We start from the raw sequence: 25,766 nt of genomic DNA on the forward strand, positions 1-25,766 counted from the left end.
AGATACTGTCCGTGCGTCATGTTGGTTAAAAATATACTTTTCTGATTGATTTTTGACCCATCTGTATAATGCTTTTGTGGAAAAATATATCCGCTCTTCCTAGTGGCCACTATGCTAAATTCAGTGCACTGTAGTGCACTCAAAAGATCCATGTGAGTAGAATAGAATAATGCTTGATTTTCCCTTTGTTCCCTTTTTTGTTGTTGATTAAACCTAATGGTGACCATTGTAACTAAATATTGGCATTGCTCCTTTCAAGCTCTTTGACATCAGTGGAGTTTACAGAGAAACTATGGCTAGACATCTGTGTCATCAATGATAACATACACAAAGTTTAATTTAATTAATTTTTTTTATTTGTGATGGCAAGATGTGTGTTACTCTGATTAATTTGATTTTATAGTACATTTATTTCTAACAGGCTAAACCTCTAAATGTAAAGTCACTCCCACACAGTATTATGTCAGATTGTATTTTCATAGGTAAGGCGTTTGTCCAAGGTGGAGATGGCACCTTTATTCTGCTGCTTGATTGTTAAAATGGCATAATAATAATCCTTGTGATGTCATCTTTTGTGATGTGGAGAGATAAAACACGTCTTGATCAAATTGAAAAATCAACCAAAAGCCTTTTTTCACCAAGCTATATGTGCTTAAAAAGAGTTATTTTAAAAGTTTGTGTGTTTGTAAGTGGTTAGAGCAAGGTTAGCAGAATCCTTTTGATAACATAGTGACTGAAATGGAGTGAGCCTTTAAAAAGAAAAAGTGCCCAAACCCCACTGGCAGCCATATGCATTGTGACCGGGTTGGACAGTCAACGGTGCAAGACGTGAGACTTTTTGGATTTCTGGACGGTCATGTGACCACCAGGTCACTCTGCCCTTGCCATTACTGTCCACAAAAGCCAGCAGTCATTATGTGAACATCGATCTAGCCCACTATGGACTCATTAAAATCAAATTAAACTCTGACAGTAGGTCACCCATGGGCAACTAATGCAATTACAGAGAGCAATGCTTTGCAAAAAATTCTTTTATCACTAACTAAATAAACTAAACTAAATGTCCCTCTAATTTCCCCTTTACCATAACTGGCTTTAGTCTCATGTGGCATCATGGGACACATACACAACAGGTTGCTGCATTTTGCAGATAGTTAATGTATGCAGGCTGCTGTGTTTATCTTCCTGAGACAGAAACCCTCGACACAGACACATATCTTACTGACAATGATTATTTCACAGCTGAGCAGCCATATTAGGAGTCCTGCTCTTGTTTCTTCTGGTTCACCTTCTAGAAAGAAGGCAATCAATCAATTAGATTGTGTCAGTCAGAAGATTGATTGATTGATTGATTGATTGATTGATTGATTGAATGTCTGTACCAAAGCTCGTGGAAATCCAGCTAGTAGTTGTCAGTTTCTGGTTGAGCGACCAACAGACCAGCATTGCCATCCCTAGAGCAATGCCACTAGCATTGCTAAAAATACTATAACCCCAAAAGCACTCGGCCTGTTACTTTGACCTAATGACATCAAGTTGATTGACTGAAAAACATGGCCGCCATTTGTCCAAAAATCATTACCTAGACACTGTTGTGTTTGTTGGTCATCTTGAAATTTGGCACCTAATATGTGCAAGCACAAACTGAGTACCAGCAGTTTTCAGTTTTCATAAAACCAGTACCATGAATTATTTTATACTTCTAGATCTTGAACCTTTGTATGTTTTACAAAATGTATTTTTATATTTTATTTTGTGGTACTTTTGTCTAACTCTTTTTTTGTGATGTTTCTTGCCTGCCTTTTTGGGAAAAATACATAAATCATCCTAAGCAAATGTGTAAAAATGCAACACTCTTTGGAAAAGAGCTCAAATAGAAGTCAGGTAGCCAGTAGTTCCCCGGTGATCTACAGTTCCCGTGATCCTTGAACCTTGCAGTGTTTTTTTCTTCTTCTTTCGTAGTCAATTCAGCGTTGTTAAGTACTACCAAACATTTAAACCAGGAGTCAGGTTTCCTCAAGGTTTTTTATTAGGTTGCTTTATGACTTTGAAACTTGTTCCTGACTTTTGCGTGCGCTCTCATAAACCACAAGAAATGTTGCCCTCCTGTAAGACGCAGTCCGACAAAACAAATCTCCGATGATGTTACAGTATGTGAATGTATTTGTAACTTGTTATATTGTTGATTCTTTGATTATAAAAGAAAAGAGGTTCCGTTACAGGGTTGGCTTTGATCAGTTTTAAGTATATTTGCTTCAGTGTTGAGCCTACCGCTCTAACAAGATCAAACATACCTGTGTGAAAGCATAAAATATCACATGATTTGCTTCTACCAATGTATCAACTATTACATTACAAGCACCATACTTTATGCATAGTGTGCATTCCTTTAGAGTTAATAGTCGTCTTGGTGAATTAATTATTCACATAATTGTCCGTCTCGTGATGGTGGATCCTGTGAGAGGGTTGTATTTCCTGCAGGCACTAGGAGGAGCATAATGCAAAGAGAGCCCAGCTATGATCCTAGGAGTGTCTGATGTCGAAATAGACCGACACTTAAGATTAACCTAGTGCCTGGAGAGAGAAAAAAGTGCTTATCATTTGAAAATGAGAACTTTGTGTCTCTGTAATGTATTTGTTGTGTACAGTAATGACACAATATTTACAGGTAAGGACACTGTGTTTGATTTGTTTTTAGAGCTACTATGGAAATGTATGGAAACTGTTATCTGGACTAATGTCATTTAATCATGGAAATCATGTCGTAAGCCCAGTAGAACTGAAGGAGAAGTATCAATACCTGTTGTAGAATTATAGCAATTGACGGAGATTATGCTACGGTTAACATTTCTGAAATTCTGAAATGTAAATAGGAAGTAATGGTAATCTATCCCACTAGTTATGTGAAAAAAGGTTGCCGAGTGTCTGTTTTGTCACTTCCTCTACAAGATCACATGTCCAGTTGCTGAGTAATCACTCTGTCTTAGTAACATCATGCAACAGTACAGGATGTTCAGTTTCAAACTCCACTGTATCATCCACCTATGACTTTTGTTTTTAGACATTTCATGTCATTGCTTTTAGTTTATCATGTTTATCATACTGAGTTCAAGGCTAATAAGATCATTTTTCTGTGTTTTTATGAGCGAAGGAATCATAATCAAGATGTTTTCATTCAACAGGAAATTTCACGGCATCTTCGGCCAACCACATTACGTGCTCTTTATGGCAAAGACAAAGTGAAAAACGCAGTCCACTGTACAGACATGCCTGAAGACGGTGTCCTGGAGGTGGGTGGTATGTCAGTGATTGTACCCGCCATGGACTGTAGGATACACCCACATTATTTCATCTGTGTAGTTCCTCTGATCCTACACGTAGGTTTCCTCATTGTCTTTCAGTCCATGCATAAATAACTACCTTTCATTTAGCCAAGAACAAAACCACCGACTCTGTGAAGCCGTGTCTGTAGATGGGTCTTATGACTCTGCTCTGTGGGCTGGGGCAACCTTAGCGTGCACTGGTTTTGAGGAGAACAAGAATGGCAGAGGAATTTGAAACAAAACCATTGTTTTGTAGGGAGTGGGTCTGACCCATCGAGCGTCATTGTTCACTCCTGATCTGTAGCCTGTACAAATGCCTCCTTGTTAAACATTAGCCTGTGACTGACTGAGCTGCCATTTCCCAAGACTGGGACAAAGTGGGCTAGTGCAGAGGAAAATTTACTCTGAACTTCTACGTCAGTATTCTGATATCAGAGTGGAAGGACTGGCTGGTTGTTATGCTAAGTTTTAATACAGTCGGTACTGTCATTAATATGTCATTTCTTTTACAGGTGCAATATTTCTTCAAGATTTTGGACTGGTGAATGGAACAAGAAAACATGTAACTACATATTCAAAGACTTCACAGTTGTCTCATGTTTCGGTTTATTGTTTCAGCCTTATTCAGATTAAATAAAGTGACAAGAGCAGACTCCTGACAAGTGTTTTGATCTTCAACATTGAATTAAGTATTTTCACACCAACTAAACATCTTATTACACGGGATACTGCATTGCCTCTGATATTCTCTAACTTTCTGACCAGCGACTTTGGTATTGGATTCATACATTACACTTTGAAAAAAATGTACAACTGCATAAATATAAAATTCTTCCACCATGAAAATGGCTAAAACATTCAATAGTAAGTTGCATCACGTCATGTGATGTCTCCAGCAAAACAGATTTCAAAGCACTGAGTTGCCACTGTTTCCGTGATGACAGTCTTCTAGGCTGGACCCACAAAGCTCTACACTATGAATTAATAATGAACAGATGTAAGCGTATTAGACAGAAATGTCATCAAACCATATCCTACAGCTAAGGTGAACAAATAAAAGGTGTACAAATCACTTGGGTAAAAGAAACACACACAAAAACAGATTCTATGGAGCGCAGTCATTTACTCATTCATGGGCCTTAAAGGTTCAGAGTACCGTGCTAGTATTCAGTTAGTCAGAGAAGCACATTAACACACTCCACACACACATAAAGTTAACACCTGCACACAGAGACGGGCGCACACACCTTGGACCACTAAAGCTGACATAAGACAGGAGAGATTACAACAGGACTAGACTACAGCACTGGACACTCCAAAAATATATCGAAACCACGTCAGGATTTAACACTTTGGGGACAGGAACACAGCTCGCTACACGTCAGTAGTGGAATTGCGGTTTTACAGTAATAGATGAACACATCCCATGGCTCAAGGAATATTTTCATGTACAGTAGAATAAATATTTGCTATTGCTACTCATGTATTTTACATTCTAATCCTCGACAAACGCACAGAAAAGCTAGTGTAAAGCACACAGATTAAGTGTAGGTCCTGTATATTATGAATGTTCAAAGACTAGTGGTGTTTATCTGAACTCTTTTTATTCTCTCTATTTTATTTGTTTTTCAAAATGAGAGTGCTCGTCATGGCTGAGGTCACGAGGTGATTGTGAACTTAACGTCAAAGCGTCCTTGATAGCGGTCTTTCTCGCTGTAGTCGATGTTTGCGCCGTATGCTTTGCACTCGATGCGGAGCTCCTGATCCAGAGTGAGGTTGGTAAACTGAATGGCCACCAGAGGCTGCAGGTACTGGGGGTGCAGCAGTTTGCCGTAGTACGGGTAGTACTGCAGAGGGAAGCCTTCGCCCAAGCCATAGTACTTGATCTCTCCAATCTTGCTTTCATCCTCTTCTCTCTGCAAACACAGCAGTTGGATATGAATTAAAATCTAATCTTTTTACAGCATAAATGAATAACAGTACATATGTAGTAATACATCATGGCCAGATGCTGTCAAATCAAACGTACCTTATTTTTGCAGTAAATAGGGATCAGGTTGGGCTGTACTTTGGCCTGCAGAGCCTCTGGGAGGGACTGATTGTTAGAAGGAGCCTAAAGAAAAGAGAGAGACTGGTTGATGAACAACATTCTCAGCTTGTGGTTATGTTATGTTGGATTGTGGCTGGCAGCAGAACCAGACGGTTTACATTGTGCAACTTGGTGGGATTTGAGTTTTTTTAGAACACGTTGCCTCCTTGAATGCAGAAAGGTTCCATAGGTCAAAAATAGTAGTTAGCTTTTAGCAATGGCAAACTGTAATTAGCAATTCAGTTACAATTTGGGATATTAATGATTGTGTAGTGTGTAAAAACGCCAGTCTCTCGTTATGTCCTTTATAGAGTACTCCACTTGCGTGTCGGAATCCTGATTGACAGTTTAAAACAAAAAAGATCCTTCCTTTGTTAAAATCTGCCACCTACATTACCCACAATGCAACTCTGACTGAAGCCACGTAACGTTTGTTCATGTGTTATGCTGCTAACAGCCTCGAGCAAAGATAAGGAGCAGCGGCTACAGTGGCCTAACTCCACACCTCCAGATTTTGTCATTTTCAAACTTGTAGTTTTCAGTCCCAGCTGATGCTGACTCAAGTGACATCACTTGAGGACATTTATTCACACAGCTCCCTCTGGAGACACTAAAGTCTCTATACATTTTTTTTCACATATGCAGAAGAACTCCCCAATGCCTGTAAACAGATTTGTCATATGTAATATCGTTGGAAATGGAGCAAGTCTTTGCCGCATTCAAGTGACACCAAAACTGAAAAAGCCATCACATCCAACTTGTAGTAAGTCTGCAGCTGAATGCATGGAAAGCATGTCAACCTATGTAAAGCTAGCATGTCACTAATGAAAAACAAATATGACATTTTCAAAACTTGTACTGTATGCATAGTATCTACATGTATGTTTTTGAGCAGTGCCTGATTTATTGCTACTGAATAAGGCTGATTTACGTCCCTAGTAGTTTATTTCTATAAAGTAGTGAAAGTTCCAAAATGTTATAATGCATCTAACAACGAAGGGTCTTTGCTGACGAAGCTAACAGTTTGCTTTACACAAGTTGTTGGTGGGTGACATTTCATGCTAGTTAACTAGTTTATTTAGCCATTAAATTAAACCTCAGTCTTTGGGATGCTACCCCTAAATAGTTTTTTCTTACACATTTACAGGTTTTATGACTATTTGGTTTCTTTCTTTCGACATTTTCATTCATTTAATTCCAAACCCTGTGGCCTCTATCGGTGTGAATGCCCCTACGAAAATGAAAGCTATAATGTTGCAAGCGTGCAGTAAACCTACCTTTGGTCTGAAGTTGACAATCCTGTTAAGCTTGACAATAATGCACGGCTTTCCGTCCTTAAAGCCAAAATGGGGGTCGCTCTCCCCTGAGCAGCTACCAAGCAAAGACCTGTGGAAACGGCAAGCTTTCCTCTGTCCAAGGTCACTGTCCAGAGAGCCACGGTCCTTGTATGGAAGAGGAGTGACTGCAAACGGTAGAAAACAAAACACATTAGGCCTGTAAATACAAGTGAATACATTATACACACTCTTTTTTCAAGTACATTCGTATGGGTATTTCCATAGAATTAAGAGAAAATAAAATTATTTAAAAGTGTTGTTAGATGTTTATTATTAGAAAATTGTTAACAGATCTAAATACATAAATAGCAGTGACAAATCTTGATTGTTACATGCTAATCAGGGATCAGTATGAATATAAATGTTATACTTGCCTCCACAGTCTTCGAATTTCATACTATCAGCCTGATTCTCTGGATCATACTTCTCAAGGAAACTCATCATGGCAGTGGTGTATTTCTTGAACGTATTCTCATCAGACTTGGTGTAAGCAATTTCAGACTTTTCTGAGTGTGGGGTGTGTGATAGACCTGAAAAACAAATTGTTTTTGATAAGAAGATAACAAAAATAAAAAGGGGCAATATTGATTCTTGACAGAAGCTACACTGCGTATCACGTGAGCTATTCTTTGTAGAACCCAGAGAGAGTCTCTGGTCTATTATCTTAGGACAACACACAATGTAGGGTCTTGGGGATTTCCTCCGATGGTCCCTGTCAGCTCTTTATAGCAGTAGTTTTCCACAGACCTTGTGCACAAGGCCTCAGAAAGGCGTGGCATTTAGAGAAGGAAATGTGACATTAATGAGCCTTTTTACAGCCTTGTGCTGGATCGGTTTACTTGTTGCAGTAGTTCTAGGCAAGATTCAAGTCATTTGAGAAGCAGACACAGAGAAGTAACATTTAGTCATCTGTATTTCAGCGGAGGCTTGTGAAAGTTCACCGATCCCCTGCCCCCACCCATACACTCTCACGTGTGTCTCTCTCACAATGGAAACTTTTAGCCCCAGAGTGAGAGGCGGGCTTGAGCTCTGAGGAAAAAAAAAAAAAAAAAAACTACTCCCTAACTGCTTCCTTTATCGTGCCACTACTGGAAACTCACTTCAGCTCAAAGCGCTCCACACTTGTTTCTCTTCCAGGCTGCTCTTTGATTGTCAACAGTCGTAGACGGCTGACAGACAAATCGGCAGGCACACTAACCCGTGTCCATGAAGCCAGTCATTAACAATGACGGCTAAAAATAACGCCAAGGCTACAGCGTGTGCGGTGCAAACAAGTACTGGCACAACAAGACAAGGCTGGGTATTAAAATCTGCACCGTCTCCAAGCTTTCAGGAAATTTCAAAACGCTGGTAACGTGACTGCACTAGTGCTTGATGTTCTCACAAGATTACAGATTAGAATTGTTCTGCAGAAAAACAAGCTTAGAGGCCTCTAAGCTGAGACAAAACAAAATCTTTTTTTTCTAACAAAGAATGAACTACAAACTTGGCCTGTCACACACGTGTGTGTAAACACGTTGGCGGTGACACAATCACAGCACATGTGAATCGTTTCAGTCACAATGGGTGTAAGCTACAACAGTTCCCCTGTAGCCTGAGGGGGGAAACATTGACTGGCTGAGAGGAGTGAAGGACAAAATGGCTGAACCTATCTAAGGTCAGAAAGACCTCTGATTGAGTAGCCGCTTAAAGGCGCACCCCCGACAGTCATTTTCAACTACATGAACCACAGACAGCCACAGCATCCCAGAGGCTTAGCCAAAACCATTTCTGATCAGTGTGATGGAGCCCAAAGCAAAACTACTCTTGCTTTAGCCAGAACGGAAACAACCATTACTGCAGCAGATCACTCAAAATGGCAAAAAAGTACAGAATATATTATTTACCTGGGGGAGCGACTCTGTCCTGGTAGGTTGGTTTGTAGTTACTTAACGTGAGCAGCAACGCCTGAATGGTCCCAATGAAAATCCCAGCCAAGCATCCATAGAATATCAAGTAGAACAGGAGGATCTTAACTGTAGGGGAAAAGATACACGTCATTAATAATAATGTAAAAGGATTAGAACTGCAACAAAAAGTAGATTAACCGATTAATCGGCGACCATTTCGATCATTAATATTTTCAGTAATTTATGCAGGAACATTTTCAAACAATCTCTGACTTGAGCTTGTTTAATGTAAGGATTTGCAGTTTTTCTCTGTTTAATATCATTGTGAACTGAATACATTTAGGCTTTGGACTGTTGCTCAGACAAAACAAGACATTTAAAGACCTTGGATCAGGGAAAAGTTGATACAGTGTTCGACCAAAATCACATTAATCACAAATCGAGAAAAAGCAGACTTAAAATAATTCACTTTTTTCAATGTTACAGTAGAGAAACACATTTTGATTCAATGGCCAATAAACATAAAATAAGTAAAGGTTATCTTGATTAAACACCGTAGAGTAATAAGTGAATGTGCCAGTTAAATTTACAACATAATACAAACATAAACAACTGTTAGCATTCAAGGGCTGTCAGGAGGTAAGAAAAACAATCTGCCACCTTTTCAGAACAACAATGACTCCATGTGGTTTTTTTTTTCAACCTAACTTAAAATTTACTCCAATTATGCAGCAGCAGGAGGGCTGCAGCCTCAGTTCAACAGGATGAGTCACTAGTCATTCCTGTCGCGCAGACCCTTCCCCCATTGTTTCGCCACTTAACAGGTTTGTCTTATAAACAGTCCTCACATAACTGAACAAAAAGGCGGCACTTTTTCTTCCTCTTGCTTTATTCATTCCCTTGTTAAAGACACAAACTTGTTATTAGCATTTCTTGTTTTCCTAGTTTTAGTCAGGTAAAGTAGGAAAGAGATAAGTCAACAGTTAAATGTGTACTCTGACTTAAGCCGTTGTATCTTACAGTCTGATCCTACTCCTCTTTTTGCAGTAATAGGTTCATCTTATCTCCAATGCGCACACACACGCACACACACACATATATATATACACATACATATATACACATATATATACACATATACATACATATATATATATACACATTTTGAGTTCATGGAAAGATTTAAAATGTTTACATGTGTATGTTTCTGGAATGGAACTGTTGAGAACATAGGGCCTTGAAATTAAATGGGGGGGAAAAACCTGAAACAAAACCTCTTTAGGCTACCTACTGTATACACCACAAGCCTTTGGATATCAAATATTATTCTGTATTTGATGTCAGATCTTTTTCTACCACTGACATACAGTAACAGCCAATCTTCTGGCTTCATATTGTTTCAGATTTTGAGTTACTGAAAACCAACAGACAGCCATCAATGTTCCCATTCCTTGTGTATTTGCCGTTGTTGTGGCACCTTCCCAAAATGTCTTCCCACTTCCAGTTGCATGTACAAATTAGCCACTGTGAAACCAGTCTGGTGGGATGATAACATCCAGCATCAACTAGGCCTACTCCGCAGCCTTATCTCCTGCTACAGACTTTTAACTGACAAGTCTGCAGGAGACTCCCCTGGCTTACTGGGCTCGCCCTCCCCATGCCTGTGAGTTTTGGCATAAAGCACACTAAGAACACACAAGTAGTGTTTGCAGCACATGTGACCAAGATCAGAAAAATGTTTAACGTACAATGGAGACAGACAGCCTTGCATTCCTAAATGGCTGCTGGTTGTCACAGCACCTGCTACCAGCATAAATGCATGGTGAGGTGTTGTCTTCTGAGCACGTCTGCAACCAAAGCACGCTTGCTTGCTGTGAGAGGCACCTGTTGAGAAGGAAAACTATTCACTGACAATCGTGCTGGCGAGTTGTGCAAGATTTTGTACAGTAATTTCTTGTGAAATGGCCATATAAGAAATAAAAATGATGCAATCAGCACCTGTTGTATATTTTGCAAAACAAATTCTTTTTTTTCTCTCTCATGGATACATGTGAGACAGAGGCAAACAGGCATGTCAGATAGTGTGAAGTTACAGCCATTGTTTCATTGAGTTAGCCCATTGTGACCCTGTGACTATTTCTATATATAACATTTCCTAGCTGGTTAAAAGCAGCTATGCTGGCATCAAAGGGGCATGGTTATAGTTATAGCTAATAAACTTCACTGAAAAGACAGGACATCAATTATTTGTGAGTGTAAGTAAGTAAGTAAAGTTTATTTAATCACAAAGTGCTTCACAATAAAAAGCAATACAACACAAGTCACAATACAAGCAAATTGAAATACAAATAGAAAACATAACAACCATAAAAACCCCTCGACTAAGTCAAAGCCTGCTTGAACAGCAGAGTGCACGTTGGTGACAGAAGTTCACAACACCATTTTGTAGGCAGAAATGCCGGATGTGAACACTGTTAGTTACCCAGACATGTGTAGCTCAGAAAGTGGCCTACTGGTGGTGACAGGCAGAGTTTGAATGGAGAGCACCTCCCCCACCAGACTGCTGCAGAAACCGTCACCACATTCACACCATACTGATGTCTCTCCACTTTTCTGACGTTTTGATTGCAGCCTAATCAACGCTTTAGTGCATTTTCTGACACATTCAGCAGACTTAAATGTCACGAAAACACTGGTAGCGGAGAAGTGAGCCACGGTCACCTGTTTGACACTGAAGCTCATCATTTCCTATATTTCACATATTAACAAACAACAGAAATTCATTCCAACACCGAAGTTCACTGAAACATCGTCTAGCATTAGTAATGCACCTTTTCTAAATGACTCGCGCTGGTCTCAGCAACTCAAGGGCACAGTCCAGACATACCTGTTGCTTTTAGAGCAACCTCGCTCGCTTTTAGTTAGTGCGACATCACTCTCCCTCCATCACGACAGAGACCAACAGCCTGTAATAGATGGTATTATTACTAGCTACACTAATGGTAACAAGTTATAGCTCCTGTAAGTTCGCTAAAAAGTCGCCATTGACTTTTGTTACTACAGACCAGTTGTGACGACATAGTACTGCAGCATTACCGTGATTTTTCGTATTTGAGCTTTCATTAAGCTGTGATGAAAGAGCGCTTTAAACTGGCAAAGACATGCCGACCGATGTCTCATTTCTTTCAGTAGATGGAGAGGGGGCGGCCCTTGAGACATGTGAGTCGTGATCGGTTCAGCACCGTGTTACCAAGCCGAACACGGCTGTGTTTCACACGGGGGGAAATGTAATTTATAATTTGTTAAACGGTTTAGCGAGCTTATTGGGTACTGTATAATGGCGTGTAGTTATCCTATCTAATCAACAACCACTCCTGACCGTATTAGGCGAGCCTTCCCCCGTCTTAGTAGTATTGAAAACGGGTAAAAGGATTAGAGCTGGATCCATTAATCTTGGGTTTGAGTGAAAGGGGTGGTGGGGGTAGCCGGGCCTGCACAGGAGCCAGAGATTAGCTATTCGGCTCATTATTGATATGAATAAAATGTCCTGTTCTCTTCTACTCTCATTAGGAGGCTAAAATTCAAGAGGTGGACCAATGAGGCACACTACAACCCAACCCAACTTTTAACATTTGGATTAGTGGAAAGTCCTGGCCCACCACACACACTGTCCTTCAACATGACCTTTTCATAAAGGACGTTTATTAATGAATGGCCCGGTAACGTTATGGCCGACGCCTTTGGTAATCATTTCCCTTTCACAATGTTTAAACCATAAAACCAATTGTCAACTTTAAATCTTAGCAAACTTATATGAGTTACCGTTAAAACAGTCAAAGTACGCATGTAAGGGGACACATAATTCATTTATAGCGAGTTAATTGTTTAAAAAAAACACGTAATTAGGTTATTTTTTTAAATTATATTCGACCTGTAGCGTGTCTAAAAGGCTAAGTCATTGAGATACGCCCGTTTCGTGTTTCACAAATGACTGTATATCCAGATTTGACAGACCAACTTCTAACATTACACACACACAGCCTCCATTGAAAACCGATGTCACGACACAGCATGTCAAAGCCAGTCAGATCTAACAGGTGCTGCTGGTTTGTAATGTGCAGTCAGAAAATAAGAGGGAAAAAACCCAACAGTTCCACTCTGTCGGCCAGACGTGCTAACTTAACCTCCATCACTGTTTAGTTGACATTGTACCGCCGTCTCTGAACGGTAGCCAGCTTCTAAGTTCAGTAAAATAAAGAAAATAAATACTTACACCAACTGCTCCCTGTTCGTCCTAGAAACTCCCTTTTCTCTGAATTCCACACAAATGACTTCCATCCACCGTCGCTGTCTTTGTTTCCCGACATATTAATAACTCCCCGGTGATATCCCCGTTTTTCGGTGTGCTTGATTTAACGGTTTGGTTCAGGCAACGTTACTTGTAGCTCCGACTGTTAACTGTCCCCCTCAGGAAACGCGAAAGGACAGCTTCGTACCAGACTCCTCCAATAATACCACGCACAATCTATCTCTCATGGAAACCAGCTCCGCCTGCAAACTCCCGTAATAAGTTACCCCCAGAAGAGGGAGGGCTGAGTCCAGCAAATCACAATGTTGCTATGCTTTTTGCGTAAGAGGTAAACGGAGGGAGGCTTGCTAACAGGCTAACACAGTAATGACTGTACAGAGAGCAGTTGCCCCAAACGTTTTAAATGATGCCAGTGTCATGGTAACCACTGCGGTCCCTTAAGTCGCTTTCAAACTGAAACAAACTCTCATGGCAAAAGTTAAAGCTAAACAGGAAGGGAGGTTGGGAGGTCCCTCTCTGACATCCACAACACCCACTGTCCGAGCAAAGGACACAACACACCAGTCCCGTGCACTCTCCTCCTTACTGCCATCAGCTAGAAGGTACCGTAGTAGAACTGCCCGCACCTCCACAATGGGCCAGAGCTTCTTCCCTCAAGCAGTCACACTGTCGAACAACAAAACATGATGCACATTTTTCACACTGAACTGGAATGCACTCCCCCACATATTCTACCTTCACCTCACGGTGAACCTAACAATCAGTGCTCTGTTACAAGTCTTAAATGCTCTACTTTAAGTAGTAATTGCACTTTATGTATACTCTATAATGTGTGTGTGTGTGTGTGTGCACTAAATGTAGCCCGTCTCAAATGTCGTTTTTATATATGTTAAATGTATCAGCGTGTAACACCATTTGATCCATGGTGAAACGTTCTTCTCACTATATAGAGTGTATATGGTTGAAATGACAATAAAACCCACTTGACTTGACTTGGAAGTCAAATACAGTGGAGTGAAATTCGACATGCTTATAGAATCCTCAGAGTAGTTTTTGTTTTAAAACCATCAGGAAAGTCTTGATTTGTTGTCATTTGTAGCCTAACCCATATTTAGTTGAATCCGACATTTGGTTAAGTGTATTCTGTTCCTCTAGCTCAGTGTCACTTGGTCATGAGTCACAAAGTGATGAGACAGTGTGCTGAGAAGTCTGCTGAGGGACCGTGTGAATACTTCACCTTGTATAAGATTAAAACATTCACAGAGGCTTGAATTGAACTGCATAATACTAATTTACATCATAGCTATTCCATTCCTATTAACATAAATGATCTCATGAGTCAATGGTAATGACAGTCAGTACAGAATAAGTCTATCCTTAGGTGTACCATAAAAATACCAGGGAAAGTGCTTTCTGTTTTTACACCCCTATTAGAATGGAAAACTTTAAGGAGTAATGTTATTGCATTATTTGCATTATTTTGTTAATAATTATTTTCTTAAATCATTTTTTGCCCCTTGTGTTCATTTTATTCTGTTGGTTTTAACATTTCATTGTCTTATTGTTGTCAATTTTAGTCTTGCTTTTTTTTCTTCTCATCTGCATTTTTGCAATTTTGTAATTTTGTTCTGTGAAGCACTTTGGGCTGCATGCTTGCATGAAAGGTGCTATATAAATAAATAGTTACCAGTTAAAGTAACTTTATCCATGCTAGGAGAGTGAAGGGAGTGTTTCTGGAGAGTTGCTTCAAATGTAGCGCAGGCCAAGAACAAAATATGCTGTTACACTAACAGTGTTTCTTATTAAACTGTGATATCATCAGTGGAATCAATGCCCAGTGAGCGTTAACAAGTCTCCTGTCAGCACATAGTTCAAAGTCATGAACTCACCATTGTAAGTTATGGAGTTGAAAAACACATCATATAAATGAGTTATTGACTCTCTCAACTCAAATTCACAACTGCTCTACAAGTGTATTGTGTAAATCTACGCATAGATGCATTTAACTATTTTTGCCAGTTGTTAAAACACAGCACTCACTGAATATATATCTTGTACAAGGTTTTACATCTGCTACTGTATATAATTATAACAGGTACATCCAAGTCATCTGGCTCACAGGAAGTGCTTTAATGCTTCTGCAGCAATAGACAGCAACAGTAGTTTGCTTGATAAAGTACAGTATATATATAAAAGTACCAGCTGTCACCATGAGCACCCATGGCTGCTGTGAGACAAAACCAGAAATCAACCAGATTTCCTTCTATTACATAAAAAGAGCACCTCTGGTCTAAATTCCTCTTTGATTTGCAAATGGGACGCATTTCAAAATGGAGTTGGCCACAACTTTTTTCCTTCGTCTGAGCATCCTGAGTAAAAGTGCCAGTGTTGTGCCGGGGTTTAATCTTAGGTGCGGCACCCAAGCCATTTTTGGCAGCACAAGTTTTTTTTTTTAAGCTTTTTGAGTTTTCTTTTTTATTTATCATCTGCTCTAGCTTTTCCAGTGTTTTAGATACAGATATGGTGATAATAACGGTCCAAAATGATGTCAAAGTGCTTTTTTTTAAATTGAAAAACATCAAATTTTTTTGAGGAAGGACCCCTAAACCCTTCCACCAAATATGTGTATATGTATATACAGTCAAAATTTTTAGCGTCAAAGACTTCATTTCCTGAATTTTTATACACTATTTTGCACCAATTCACGGCTAAAATACCTTTATTTAGCCTATGCAAAGGCAAAAAAACACAGATGACAATTTAAAATATGTCAAAAATATAATGGAAAGTATGTTGTTGTGGGTCATTGGACATTTTTAAGTGGGTATATGGAAATCCTGGAGCTTTCTTAGTGTGTATACTGCGTATACCTGCGTATCACGTAGACTACACCACTGCAGTCTTCCACAAACCGAGGGTAAACACTGTTATGTACTGAGCTGTTTTCACACCATTATAAGTAAACAATGTAACACACTCCTTTGTAAGACGATTGATTCAGCAGTGATAACAGCCCCCTGTTTACACAGATCAAGGGTTTGCCAAGGTTAACGGGAGGTGCAGCATTCTGAGATAGGTTGTGGATGAAATCTGGTATGCAGCGTGTGAACTGCACTAGAACTCATCAACAATAGTGTGTCTATGCAGCGGGCCGGAGGGGTGATGGTCTCCTGACTCTGGCTCTTTGACAGCACAGTGGATACACACAGAGGCAGAGCAAAACACCTCGGTTCAAAGCACTCTCATATGGTCAGATGAGAAGGAGAGGCAGAGGAAAGGGCTTTAACTACCCAACTATTGTCATTTGAGTTACAGTTGTTGTGGTGATTGTTTCCCTGCCAACACAGGCTCCGGTAGCATTAACAACTGTTTGCAGAAAGTTAATGACGAGCCTGTTAGAAAACTGTTGCCTATTTACAAGGGGTGGGGAAGAAAATCGATACAGCATAGTATCGCGGTATTTTCCGTGGCAACACTGTATCGATACACAGACACCGAGTATCAATCTATTAGTAATTATGTCAGTTTGTCTGCTTGACAATCCCATTTTGCAGCAATACAATTGAAGTGAAATGAACAAACAGTTGGAAAAAAGGTAATACATTGCATTATATCGCAGAATATCGTGATGTGTTTAAAATCGCAATAAAATCGTATTGTGACATAAGTATCGGGATGATAACGTATCGTGAGGCCTCTGATGATTCCCACCCCTAATATTTACACAGCCAGCAGATACACGGAGCAACATTAGCATTAGAGTTGTGTTTCAACATGTACAGATATGTGCAATGTAGTAGCAGTAACATTATAATAGTAGTAAGAATAATATAGATATATGCAGTGTATTAACAGAATATATTATAATAATAATAAATATGATGCTTCAAGAAGTTTTTTTTATTTCATTTTTAAACATTGATCTCAGTGTTAATTTAGTCAATAACTGTGGTAAAGAATTCCATGTTTTCATCGCTATATATATCACTGTGCGTTTAAAGAAATTAGTGTTTTCCCTGGGGAGTAAAAACTGGCCTTCTGTAGCCTGTCTGGTGGCATATGTATATGACTCTAAATTGTGTTTTAATTGACTATACTGATATGATGAAATGTTTTTGGATTGTAAAACTTTCCATGTTGAAAGTAGGAGTGCAGCGATTAACCTGTCTTCAACCTTTAGCCAGTTAAGACCTGATGTTGTTGCTGTATGGACACTGGAGAGCAAGGCATGCCGCATACTCCGATTGGACAGATAGTCTAGCTAGCTGTCTGGATTTACCCTGCAGAGATCTGAGGAGCAGTTAACCAGAGTCCTCACAAATCCACCGGAGGTTAGAACACCAACACAAAGGAAGAGGAAGGTGGTGCTGGATAGGTAGCATGCAGTGAGCTTATCCAAGCTTTTTCAGAAAAACAGCACCTGCTGCTAAAATAAGGCCTCAGCCTAAATATTCCCTGTTTAACTATAAATATTGTGTGTGCTTTATTTTAAGGCAAGGAATACTCTTTAAGATGTTAAACTTAATGAAATGGACTCTTTATAAAACACAAGGACCTCTATTCATTAATTTATGTTCACAGAATTATCTTCATAATACTTCTGATTGAATATGTTGTCACAACAAACACAGCACATATACAAAGTCAGGAATGTAAATACATCAGCCATTTACAAGCCGATTTACATAATCATTTTACTACACTGCTCTCCTTTACAGTTTGCCTCTTTACTTTGTTACTAATTCAGTTCCATGCAGTGTAAAGTGTAGTAGTTCTTAGCTTGAGCTATGCTTTTTTGGATTGTATAGGCTACCAGTCAATTTGAGCGGTGGCAGTGCTATTTACCACATTCTCTGCACTTCGAAAAAAACCTCACGTGAACATGATAGCTTTCTGTTCGAAGCAGTTTGGCAGGTGCACACGATGACGACCATTAAAAGTTTGAGAATGTTGTCGGTGCAGTGCCTTGGAGTCTCTGCCTTTCACTGACTGTACATTCCACTCTAGCAGCTGTACTTCACATTTCTACTTCAGTATGTACAGACTGTCCAGTTCTCACTTTAGATAACAGAAGACTTATCATCAAGTATGTTGCAATTATTGTTCATTATTATGTCCATAACCATATTACATCTTTTCATATGAGAAATACTGACAATAATCCATATTAAAGGTTGGGTATTCTTTCAAATGTTTCACAATCTTTCTTTAGATATATGGTGTGTGTTTTGAATTATATGAACTTTTATTAACATTTAATTACATTAATTGACTCGAGAAGGGAGAGAAATACCCTGATTATCCTACATGAATGTCCCCTACCAATGTTTAGTGGAAGAAAACTCATTTTGTACTTATTAACCTGGGTTGACTGAATCCTTTTCCTGTGCTGTATTCACATACAAGCATGGCTTTGTTCCTAGCCTTCAAATTACACATGGTTTGGGTACTGCCTGGAAAAGTTGATGTGAACTTCACAGTTTAAGGGTTATACGAGGAGGGGCCTGCACATCCTTTCCTTCTTCACTTCCTGAACAACATGTGGACCCTCTGAGGCCATATGGTTTGACCTTTACATTTGTAATGGCAGCTGTCACAGGTGAATAAGCAGGTGATCACACTGCACAAAATGATCAACAAGTCACTGGGAGACTCCAATAATATCCTATAGAAGGGATCACAGCTTACAGATTACAACATTTTATGGTAATTGACTGCCTATATCATATATCAGTTTTTCATCACTAATCGAGGCAGCGGTAGAACAGCAACTCCCCTGTTCTGCGAGTTAAAATTAGTATTTTTGTCAAAGAGTCTGGTGTTTTTGAAGAGAGCAAGATAACGGCTTGCTGAAGGCAAGGTAAAACAGTGAAAATATTCTAAATATAGCATGCACTTAAAGGGACACTTTGCCGATTTTAAACCAGCTCTGTGTCATTGTACTGTGTGTGCAGATAAATGGCTTTCCTCCGTGGCACTAGCTAAAAGTTTGTTAGCCTAATGTTTTTTTTTGATGATACTTTTTGTGCAAAGGAATGTGATGTCATGGCTGTTGTATATGGTTATTTTATCCTGGCTATGAACCAATCAGATTGCCAGATGAGAGCTACCCGTTTTTTTAAGTATGCATATTTCATTTTAAAGGGAATGAATACTGACTCTGAATAATCTATATCTCCATGTATGCAGATAAAAAATTAAACAAGTTCATACCTTCATTTACCAGGGCATTTAATGGTGCAACCCAAGCTAGTTTGAAACTAGTTAGCTAGTTAAGCTAAGAATTTAGGAAGGACTTTACATACATAATGGATTTGAATAGCTTGTGTAACTTATTTCAGTAGATCAATGGACATAAAACACTAGGCAGAAATATACAGTAAGAACAGTCTGATTTGGGTTACTCCCTGCATTTTTGGTATGGTCAATGTTTAAACGTATGACTTCTTTATTTACAACATAATGGACAAAAGATTAAATTGCCATTTGATCAGTAGAGTTTTGTGCAATTGCAACAGCCTATAACTAGTCATTAACAGAGAGACTGAGACAGAGTAGGAAATAAGGGATGTCTGCTATGGAGCGTGCCGATGGAGAGTGTGCGCTGCAGGGTAAATGGGGGAGCAGTTGTCCGAGTTACGTGGACAAAAAATCAATAAACTTCACATTGTTTTCCATACAGTGACCACAGCAAAAGTTGAGTTTGTTTTCAATCACCATTATTACCAATATGGTTCGGTTCCGCATTACGAGACCGTCCAGCTCCACCACGCTTATTCTTTGTCATTTATTTTATGGATTGAGTGCAATAATTCTGTTGTAATTGCGACTATAAAATATGTAAACAATCTTTCTGAATCTAGAATGTACTGGTGCTTTCTGTCTGTTTTCACATTGTACATTAAATGTGTCTATTTAACTTAATGGAAAACATAGTTATTCATAATTGATATGTTAGGAACTTAATGTTATTAACTTTGTTCATAAATGTCAGACGACTGATTATTGGTCATAGCTCTGTCACCAGGAGGTTGTCGCTGTGTTCTCACTAAACAGTGTTGTCGTGTTGTGACGTCATTCAGAGTGGTTATTGATATGTTGTTTTAACACTGGAGAATCAACATAATGGATGTGATGTATTGGTTGGTTAGACATCCTTTGACTTTGTCATTCATACAGTACAGTAACTCAACCTTAACGTACCAAAACCGAGACATGTTGGGCCATGCACACACAGGTTTTACCCAGATTGTTGCTCTGGTATGTATTAAAGGGATAGTTCAACATTTGGGAATTATGCTTACTGGCTATAATGACAAGAGTTAGATGAGACGATTGCCACTCTATATCTGTATGGTAACTATGGAGTCAGCAGGCGGTTAAGTTAGCTTAGCTTAGCTTAGCTTAGCATAAAGCCTGGAAACAGGGGGAAACAACTAGCTCAGTTCAATAGGTAAAACAAATCCACCCACCAGCAGACCTGAAAAAAAGGCAAACTGACAGGTTTCTTAACATTGAGTGTAAGACATGAGTTTTTCAAACCATACTGCTATCGACTGTAAATGATATGACAGCTGTGTGGAAACTGACAGGGTAGTTCTATCAAATACATATATATCTGTATCATCTGCATACATCTAAAAAACTGCTCGGTGAGATTTTAATTATGATTTTTTAGCTTGTTCTAAAACTAATTTGTGGTTTTGTGATTAGCAGCTAATTATGTTTTTTGAGTTTAGGTGTTCGGTGTACGCAGTGGGAATGAAAGAGGCACTATTCTCACATTCTCAGTGTAGCATAAACATTTTGAAGCTGTTATTTTAAGATGGAGTACTTACACAATGTTGCTTTAAAGGTACGTGTAGACAGTTTTTTTACCTTTGGCCATAGCCTTAGTATAAACACTGTTTTACCGTGTTTATACTAAGCTAGCCAGTTAGCCTGCTGCAGCTTCATAGTTAGCTTACAAGCCTGAGAGTGGCCTCGAACCCACTCATAATTTTGTACTAACAATTTTTTCAACTGTTAGTACTCTGTATTAACTTGTTTAATGTTCCCAATGTTGCCTTTCATTCTGCAGGCTAGATTTTAACAGTAACCCAGGATCTGAACAGTTATCGATTGTACATGGGTTTGATTAATTGAGAGTTGAAGGAGAGTACGTTCAAGGCTATCAGAAAACAGCGTCAATGAAGAAAAGGTAACGCCTGCAAACTCATCCCAACTGATTATGTGCTGTACAGCATTCTATTACCTTCTTATTACTTCTTATTTAACAAATAATTTACAAAATATTACAGAACTCAGTTGCGTCGTCCACAAATAATGATAAATTGATGGCATTTGGAAGTACGTTTTATTCAGAACAAAAGCTAAGTTATGTGACATGTTGTATCTTGTATCAGAATCACCTTCAGCAGTCGAGTGTAGGAGTTGGGTTGAAATGCAGCTCTTTAACCCGGTGTCTGTCAGCATTCACTGACCCAGTTCTTCAAACATAGTGGAGAAATTAATGTGCTGTGTAGGTGTGGTATATGAAAGGGGGGGTGGTGGGGGGCAGGAATTGAATGTATCAAACCAGGACAAACAAGGATCTGATAATGGTTACATTTCACGCATGTTTAAATTAAATTGTGGATAATTTGGAGCAAAGACACTCAGTTTTATTGTGTAAGAAATATGGTACACTAGTTTTTATTACCTACTATGGTCTTTCTGAGCTCAAATGTAGTGTTATCAGTGAATACAGAATGCATAAAACTGACCTTGGACATGCCTTACCTTTGAAGATAACACCACAGAGTTTTGATTTGAATTCCAAATGTGCTGCAAAAGTAGAACTGAGCCTCAGGAAGAAAATAAATTCACGGATTAGTGAAATAGCTTGCATCCTCTAATTTTCTGTCAGAGTCATTTGAATAACATCAACATCTGAGGCTGAAAAACAACACAGCATTAGCAGAGTCAGTGTCACTTACAACATTTTCCACTCCACTGTGTGATTTAGGATCATTTCAGCCCACTTCTCTTTGCTGCGGATTAGATAACAGATGCTATGCTTGTTTCCATAGAGATATTCAATTAAATGACATAGAGACTGAGTTAAGAGTAAATTGTATTATAGGAAATAGAATACTCAACAAAAGTGTTCCTCGCTTCTTTTGGAGAACAAGCCCTCTTGCAGTACAGTGAAATCAAAATATTTGTTTCCTAGAAATCAGTTTATATGCTTCTATATCTTTAGTCTTTGCTGTGATCATAGACATACAAATAGTAGATGTAGCATCCGTGACGTCACCCATTGGTTTGTTACAAGCGTCGCCATCTTGTTTTTTGCAACTGGATGTGTAGATTTTTGACGAGAGGGTGGAGCTGGGGAGGATGACGCGGCCAAGCTAGTGTTGTTTATGGTTGCAATGTCACTGCGCTAAGCTAAACACTAAAGGGGGAAAGTTGTCGATTTTCAACCCTTCTGAAAGGAGTTATCCAGCAGAGTTTTACTGGCAGGTAAACACGCACCTGTGGGTACTGCCGCCATTCATCTGCATGTACGGCGGGACAGCAAGGTTACCAGCTAACACTAGCGGAAGCTAGCTAGCTTGGTTAGCAGAACGCTAAATAATGCTTTTCTACATGACCAAAATGTCCCTATTAACTTTGATGAAGTAAAGACACACAGTGAGAGGGTCAAAGTTCAAGATTAAAACACAGACAACACCAAAAAACAAGTTCAAGGCTATTCTATTCTATTTTTAAGATTATTTTTTGGGGTATTTTAGGCCTTTATTTTTATAGGACAGCTGAAGACATGAAAGGGTAGAGAGGGGGAACAAAGGGCCGCAGGTCGGAGTCGAACATGCGCCGAGGAGTAAACCTCTATACATGGGCGCGCGTTCTACCAGGTGAGCTTACCAGGCGCCCAAGTTCACAGCTATTCTAATGAACACAGTGCTATGGATACACATTGCTAAGCCTCTGTCCTGATTGACAGGTTGGCGTGTAGCCACGCCCCTAAAGCATCCCCTGCTTTATTGTCTGTTTTGAAATAAATGGGCCCATAATTTCCAAAATGAACATCATGCTGTATTGAAGAAGTCTTGAAATTAGCGATTGAGGCCATAAAATCGTTATGAAAATGTTCATTAGGTGGTAAATCAAGTGAGAAGTAGGGTCATTTTCCCATAGACTTTTATAGAAATTACTACTTTTTGCAACCAGTGGAGCGCCCCCTGCTGGAAATGAGATAGAATGCAGGTTTAAGGCACTTCCTTATTGGCTTCACTTTTCAGGCCCAGAAATGTATTATACAGTCTATGGTTGTGACTTGTGTATTTGTACTTCAAAATTGTAATAAGAAGATTAACTTTTCTACAGTGACTGCGCCCTCTACATAAGTATTCTCCAGGGGTTTGAATTTTTGGCAATTACAGTTAGTTTTCCTCAGAGGAAACTTGTTGGAGATCTTAAGGTCATCATGGCCTATACACTAACCATCTGCAGTTAAAACCCACTGTGCAACTGTAACTCAAAATAGTTTCAGGCCTGCCTAAACTTCATGTTGTGATCCTGCTAAGGACTTTCACTTTTCTACCAGATAGAGTTTGCTAAATTGTTTAATTCGTATGGCTGCTCTTTTATTGCTTTTATTGAAACTTAATCAAGTTCCAATAAAGGGACTTCAAATTGTAGTATGAAAAAACGTTCTCGGTCTGGTAGCCTGACTTTCTGGGATCTGTCAGAGGAGATGAGACAGAGTTATTGAACTTTTCCAAGCAGAACTAATACATTCATTTAATTAATGAGTGACAATGTCAAAATATTCAAATAGATATGTGCAGTTATGCCAACAAAATGATAACAATCAGTGTGTGGTGTTTGTGCAACATTTCTGTTCATTTAAAGAAAATGAAATAAATATGTGCACCTTGCTCTCGTCAATTTTACGATTAGTCAAACATTTTGACCCTTGCCTATCTTCCATATATCCTTAAAGCCACAGGGGCTAGTTTTGGCATTGATATAACAAAAAAAAAATGAGAACAGGGTATCATCCGCTTGAGATACTTGGGGCGTTATTATTTTCTGGGCAATCATTCCTGCTCTCCCATTATCACTACTGTCAGTGAGGCTTATCTCTGCCTGCCTGCCTGCCTCGCCAGCCATGGCTCAGACACATCCTCCAAGCAACCACAATGCATTGTTCTAATGAGGTTACAGCCTGAAGCAAAGTGATTTGTTTTGTAGACGTTATTATGGTGGCCTTTTGGCTGGCCCCTTAATTTCATCAGTGAAGCACTATTAAACAGTAAAGGTCTTATAAGAAAATGGGCCATGCTGGGGGACCTTTTGACATCCTCACAGTGGCAGTTGCATAACCCTGAATACAAGAGATAGTTGTGTTTTTAGAAGTTTCAGGCTATTCATCTATAATTAGAACCTAAGATGTCTAGATTGAGTTTGTTTTGATGGTTTGTTTTGATAAGTTAATTCATATTTTCAGATTTGTCACACTTCCAGTAGGACACTGTACTAGGGCTGCTTGATCATGTAAAAAAAAAATCATAATCATGATTATTTTGATCAATATTGAAATCACAATAATTTAACACGATTACTCATTGACTTTTGGAAAGATGCATAGTATGCATCATTCAGAACACAGGGCAAAATAAGAGTTTTCCGGCAAAATGTAATGTGCAAAATAATTGTTATTCTCGAGTACATTGTTTTTATGGTTGTTCGGAGCCGCAATTGAAACGCGATGAAAATGTGATTAATTACACAGCCCTAGAGTCTAGACCAGGGGTCTTCAACGCTTTTTAAGCCAAGGACCCCTTAGCTGAGAGAGAAATATCGGGTTCTTTCAACCAAATTGCCCAGAAATAACGTGGATGCATGCTTTGCAGGTAATATTAATGATTACTTCCATTGAATTTGGGGTGTTTTATTCAATTTTATAGCATTTGGAGAGAAAAAAATGAAAACAGTATCCAGTCTGTGACTCACTCAACATCTTCTGATTTTAACTATTAATCAAAATAATTCATAATTGTAGCTTTTTTTAAACCCAAAAGTTAAGTATAATGTCATTTAAATTAGGTTTATTGAACGTGAATTTTAAGAAAAAGCGTCAGAAAAACGAATAAAACATCGGAAAAAGCACCCCAAAAAAGTTCATTTTAAATATTGACCCAGGTTCACAACACAAGGGTTAAAAAATGACAAGAAGTAAAAGTTGACTTCTAGTAGTTTATATCATAGCATGGATTCAAAGCCAATAAATTACAACTTTGCACATTGTAATGATCAGATCCATGATTATGGTGTTTGGACCTACTTTTTCATACTCATCCAGCACAAAGTCAAGTTGCATGCTCTGCTTATTAATACACTTTACTGCCATTCAACATGTTTGACTGTCTGGTACGTTTGCTTGGATTGAACTTTACAGGGTTAGCCAGCAATTGAGTATTGCACTTCTAAAACATTGGAGGGAAAAATCAAGCAGTAGAGGCCAATATATCCTGACTTTTAGTCCCTGGTGTGGCTTAAGCTCCGTAAAGACTTGAGTCTACATATCCCTTAATGCAGCCATGGCTTTTTTAGGGTCTCAATAATAAATCAACACAGCAGTAGAGAAACAGGAAATGAGGAAAGAGAGAGCTAGGGAATGGCGTGCAAGAAAAAGATCCCTGGCCGGACTTAAACCAGGGACAATGTGGTTCAAAATCTGCACTGTAAACCCCGAGGCTACCAAGGCGCCTGTTTTATTTTTTATGAGACCCTTCCTGCCTGGAAAGTGCCCACCTCTTCTAAGAC

At 39.1% G+C, this 25,766-nt stretch overlaps 2 protein-coding genes across 2 annotated transcripts in view; one reads left to right on the plus strand and one right to left on the minus strand.

The window, feature by feature from the left end:
- The window catches only part of nme7 (NME/NM23 family member 7), a 25,397-nt gene extending 21,422 nt beyond the window's left edge, over positions 1-3,975 (plus strand). The window contains exons 11-12 of the mRNA XM_039810126.1: positions 3,183-3,290; positions 3,836-3,975. Of these exons, the coding sequence (XP_039666060.1) occupies positions 3,183-3,290; positions 3,836-3,868 (141 nt within the window). The 3' untranslated portion in view covers positions 3,869-3,975. The remainder of the gene's footprint in view (positions 1-3,182; positions 3,291-3,835) is intronic.
- On the minus strand, positions 3,916-13,190 carry atp1b1a (ATPase Na+/K+ transporting subunit beta 1a). The gene is made up of 6 exons (XM_039810127.1): positions 12,912-13,190; positions 8,636-8,764; positions 7,124-7,279; positions 6,690-6,874; positions 5,353-5,436; positions 3,916-5,239 (listed from the first exon to the last, which is right to left on the minus strand). The coding sequence occupies exons 1-6, from the start codon at positions 13,003-13,005 to the stop codon at positions 4,982-4,984; spliced, it is 906 nt and encodes a 301-aa protein (XP_039666061.1). The 5' UTR covers positions 13,006-13,190; the 3' UTR covers positions 3,916-4,981.
- Between the last annotated feature and the right edge of the window lie 12,576 nt (positions 13,191-25,766).

This window comes from Perca fluviatilis, chromosome 9, assembly GCF_010015445.1.
Source record: "Perca fluviatilis chromosome 9, GENO_Pfluv_1.0, whole genome shotgun sequence".
In the NCBI taxonomy this organism is placed as follows: Eukaryota; Metazoa; Chordata; class Actinopteri; order Perciformes; family Percidae; genus Perca; species Perca fluviatilis.